The sequence below is a fragment of the Triticum dicoccoides genome, chromosome 3B, assembly GCF_002162155.2.
Source record: "Triticum dicoccoides isolate Atlit2015 ecotype Zavitan chromosome 3B, WEW_v2.0, whole genome shotgun sequence".
Lineage (NCBI taxonomy): Eukaryota > Viridiplantae > Streptophyta > Magnoliopsida > Poales > Poaceae > Triticum > Triticum dicoccoides.
In genome coordinates, this window is record NC_041385.1 from 446,647,585 (window position 1) to 446,652,510 (window position 4,926).

At 45.6% G+C, this 4,926-nt stretch overlaps 1 protein-coding gene across 1 annotated transcript; it reads left to right on the forward strand.

Annotated features, from left to right (window-relative positions):
* The first annotated feature begins 277 nt into the window (after window positions 1-277).
* LOC119276446 lies at window positions 278-4,716 on the forward strand. The gene is made up of 2 exons (XM_037557496.1): window positions 278-1,356; window positions 4,126-4,716. The coding sequence occupies exon 1, from the start codon at window positions 424-426 to the stop codon at window positions 1,339-1,341; it is 918 nt and encodes a 305-aa protein (XP_037413393.1). The 5' UTR covers window positions 278-423; the 3' UTR covers window positions 1,342-1,356; window positions 4,126-4,716.
* The last annotated feature ends 210 nt before the right edge of the window (window positions 4,717-4,926 follow it).

Here is a 4,926-nt window from a genome sequence, read left to right on the forward strand (position 1 = left end):
TGTTTTTCCGTTCTGATTCGATTGGTGTAACTATATTTAGTGCGAACAAGCACATGGAGTACTAGCATAAAAAAAGTATATATGATTTAAATTTCTTTTTACACTCCTCTTCAGCTTTTGAAGTGATCGGTTAGAAAGATGTGCTCAAAGGGGATGATGGAATTGCAGATGCTCTCACATTTGTCAATCACATCTCAAACCGCGCAGACTCCCGCTCACACGCCCAATCAATCACCACCCGTTGGCAGGACTCCTTCATAACCATCGGATCGCACGATACCTGCTCGCATCCACCGTTCGTTCAAAATCCCACTGAGACGACCGAAGGGGGAGAGGGGGGCGAGCCTCAAATCTCGCCGCCGCCTCGTTTCGCGAGCCCTCTCTTCCCCGAGCAAGAAACCCTAGCGCCGCCGCTCGCCGGCGATGGAGGCGCCGGACGAGGAGGCCGGCCTGGGACTCCCGGAGGACGAGCGGCTTCTGGAGGTCACCATCATCTCCGCGCAGGGGCTGAAGCCGCCTTCTGGACTTCGGCGGCGGTTGCAGGCGTACGCCGTGGCGTGGGTTGACACCGCGCACAGGCTCCAGACGCAACCCGACCGCTCTGGCGGCCCCGATCCGGCTTGGCACGAGCGGTTCCTCTTCCGCGTGCACGAAGCCGCGCTCGCCGAGGATTCCCGCGCTGCCGTCACCGTGGAGATCTACGCCTCACCGAACGGGGCCTGGCACATCGGCGGGGACTCCCTGATCGGATCCGCGCGGTTCCTCCTCGGCGACAACTGCCTCCTGTCCCGCCCCGTTGGGTCCCCAGCCATGTTCGCCGTCGGCGTCCGACGCCCCTCCGGCCGCGTCCACGGCCTCCTCAATGTGGCTGCTAGCCTGGTCGCTGCGCCGCCCTCTCCGGCGGCCTCCCACGCCCTCAGCTTCTCCCCCGCCGTCTCTCTCAGCGGCCTACCCCCTGCCGTCGCCATCAGCAGCCTCTCCACGGCGCCGATCTCAGGCCGCGTGCTGCGCGTCCTCAACCGCGCGCACCCAACACCCCCACCTTCTCCTAAGGTGCTCACACCCAAGAAGCTGCAGGCCTCGGTGAAGCCTAACAATAAGGGATCTGACAACCAGCAGGTTGCGGTGAAGCTAAGTAACAAACGTGAAGACGATGCCAGCGATCAGGAGGGGGAGGATGAGAACACGTACATGGGCGGGGTGATGTTTTGCGGGCCTTGTGTCTTACCATTCCCGAGAAAGATTCACACCAGCCCCTCTGACGAGAACCTGCAGGCCTTCGCTGGCATCTTCTCTAGTGGCGTCGGCATTGCCAGGCGGAGCCCGGGCCCTCGGCACTGAGCCTATGCAAAACAGGTTCATTCTTTCAGTCGTTTACTTGATCTGTTGTGGAGATAATCTGTTTCTTGTTCTTGTGGGTAATTAGTTTGTTGACACTGAGGATACAGTATCACTTGTATCATAAGTTCATAACATCTCTTGCTATTATTGCAAGTATAGTACACCATTTTTGTGTATGAATTCAGTGGAATTGTTGAGTGTTAGCTCTGCAAAAACTGACCCAGACCTTCAAGGAAGTGTGGAGTGTTATTCTGTCTTCTGGGCTTGATATTGGAAGATACCTGCTTCTTGTTTATATTGGATTTCAATGGGAGCAATACTCACATGCATCGAACAAGTCTGATTATTTCCGTCCATCCTGACAGGATTTGTGGGTGTTACCTTTTTGTTTCATATGTATAAGTCGTCAATTACATCACTGTCGCAGAATTTTGAAGTTAGTAAATGCATGCCCCGTTTAGCTTTCTTGATGTGGCAGCTGTAATTGCACAGTTGTGTTGGATGGCAGTGCCATTTCAATCTCAGATTGTGAAATCTCTGTTCAAATGATAAATGGAGCTTTGGGTGACATAGTAGTATCTATTTTCATATGATAGCTGTGATTTATGTTCCTGCTGTTTTTGTTCTGGGAGGTCAAGCTTGTCGGCCAATCACTACATGGCCAGTTGGCAATTCCTGTTTGGTTCTTTATTTACTGCTGAAATGCTGTATTCCGTCATGTGAATTTCAATGTAGAACACTATAATATCTCAAATTCTCAATGGTCTGGCGTTGATAGCATCGCTGGTTTGTCACCGTCAATGTGTTGTATGCCCCTGTCATAGGAATTGAGCAAGCATCATTTAAATTTAGCTTGTTCTATGGACATGATACATACTGACTCCGTCTATAGTACTACTACTAAGTGGCCTATAAACAGACAGAGGGAGTATTATTTACTGATGATTATTCCATTCATGCATCAAGACTCAAGGATAATTGACCACTCATTCATAGATTAGTTCAGATAGTTTTTATTGTTCAACATGCCTAGAACCATAGTATTTGCTCATCTGCCAGCCCCCTGAAGTATTTCTAGGATCAATGTTCATCGTGGGTCTTAGACTGGTTTCCCCCTGGTTTGAAACAAGGGAGATCATTCAGGGTGTATGTAGGCCATGTTTAAAGGCCCAAGTTCCAAGTGATTTTCTCAAAGGACTTCAGGCTGCATGCACCAAGTTGGGCCATAACCTCTTATTTGCCCTGGGGTCTAGAATGTGCGTCACACTGATGGGAGCCCATCATGGAGCTTGTGAGTGTAATCTTGTTGTATTTTATTTAATTTTGGTATAATCAAGCATCATTTTTTGGAAGTTTTTTCCTTAACCCTTCAGCCTTTCGTTTACACATCCATCTGAATACACCTAATTCGGAGAAACTACATGTTTAATAGGCATATGGCTCATATCAGTTTCTCTTATGGAGGACAGATACAATTTGTTTGGCACTTTTATCCTTTCCAACTTGATATCGGTTAAGTCTGCACTGACTTTCTATTCAATTGATTTTGTTGATTCAATAATTTAGAACCTGATGATAGTCAAACTTTCGTACATGGAGTTTTCTTGCAAGTGTCTGGTATGAATTATTAGTTGTGACTGAAAATTTCTATGCGCAGTCTTTAGGTTCTGGTGATATGATTTTTTTTTTGCACTATATACTTATACTCTACTTGGAAGCGGAAGGTGTTGGGAGTTAGGACATTTACCAGTGACAGATTTTGAGAACATCAAATTCTGATGAGTTTCTTTTATGATAGACTGTAGATCTTGTGAAGGATGTCTGATCTTATTTATTCACTCAACTGTGTGATCTTGTAGACCAGGCACTCAGTTTTACTCCCTCCGTAAATTAATATAAGAGCATTTAGATTACTACTTTAGTGATCTAAACACTCTTACATTAGTTTACAGAGGAAGTATATGTACCCCCTCTGTAAAGAAATATAAGAGCGTTTATAGATCACTAAAGTAGTGATCTAAACAGTCTTATATTTCTTTACGGAGGGAGTACTAATCTTCTCAAGGCCTTATTAATCTGTTCAATTTGGTGTGGCTAATAATTGAATACAACACTTACATGTTATTTTTGACTGATTCTATTTAGTTGTCAGCGCTGCATGATCTGTTTGCCAGTAGCTGTGCTAAGGGCCTACAATACTAACAATTGAATATGAAGAGCAGCCATCAAATATGCCTCTTTCTACTTGTATGCCTAATGGTGGTTTGTAGCCTCCTTTATTCTAAAGTTGTCATTATAGTTTTCTTCGGTTGGTCGTGTGTGTGATTGTGCTGTCCAAAATCCACCTGCTTTATATGGTAGGATCCGGTGTTCTGATTTCTGACTCTTCCTCTCGTAGCTCTTTAGAGTGACTCATTAAGTAAGGTATAAACTGTTTGAAAGTTGAGAACTGAATCGGCCACTTGTTGCCTTAGATTCACGTGGATTTACTTGTTCCTGTGCTTATTGCGCTTATTGGACACTGCATAAGCATAACCATAAAGAAGTGCTACTTGTTGATTGTGACCTTTACGTCAATGGCCGCTCCATCGCACCTTTAACAGATTTTCTTTATGTTGCAAGTCCTTGCCATGTCCCTCTTCCAATAGTGAGCCACGCAAACCTGATTCAAGTTACTCCACTGACGTAACATGGTGTCTTTTGTTTGGTCCTGTGATTGCTTGAATTATTTTCTGTATGCTCAGTTGGTTGATCTGGATCCCATTCGTTCCTTTGCCTTTACAGGAAGAGCCGCTCCCATTACATTAGCTTTTCAAGTGCAATTTGGAGAAGAATTTCGAGGAGCTGGTGAGCATCAAGCACCTCACAAAATGTTCACATATTCAATTCTACACTCGCCATGTCGGGCCGGATCCTTTCCTTTAGCAGCTTAGCTGCTCATTTGCAAATATCACATTTGGGGACTAGTTGTCGTCTCCTGGTTCTTCTGTTCTTGATGCTTTTGCATATACGGTATATATGTACTAGATTCCACGGGACGTAGTTTGCTTTGGGCATCGCGGCAGAACGTAACTTTATCAGGTTGAGATGTTTAGGACAAATGATGTGCTGGACAAATGATGTGCTGTGATGCCACAACTGGAAAGCTTAGTACAAATGTGGCGAGCAAAGCATACTCTGCTTTTCCTGATGGACATCTCCTGCCAATATGGCATTACATGGTGCGGTAGTAGATGCCCAAGGGCGGCGAGGGGAACTGTTTCTAGTGGGCTTGCCACTCACTGCCCCACTAAGCTTTACCCTCCTGTGTTTCATCAACTTTTTAGTATGTTTTTGTGCTTGTGCATATCAACAAAGATGTACTTAAAGTAGTTCGCGCCACAGTTTCAGATAGCGCAACTTATCATTGATAGTCTGATACAACGAAGTTTATAATGATTTGTGGGGTTTCCCTGGTGTTATAACTGCTTGTAAATTTTTTTCCAAGAACGCGCAAGAGCGTCCCATTTATTTTATATTAAGAGAATAAGTTGACCATAGTTACATGTAGGCAAGCTAGAGGTGGCGTCCCACCACAAGGACAAA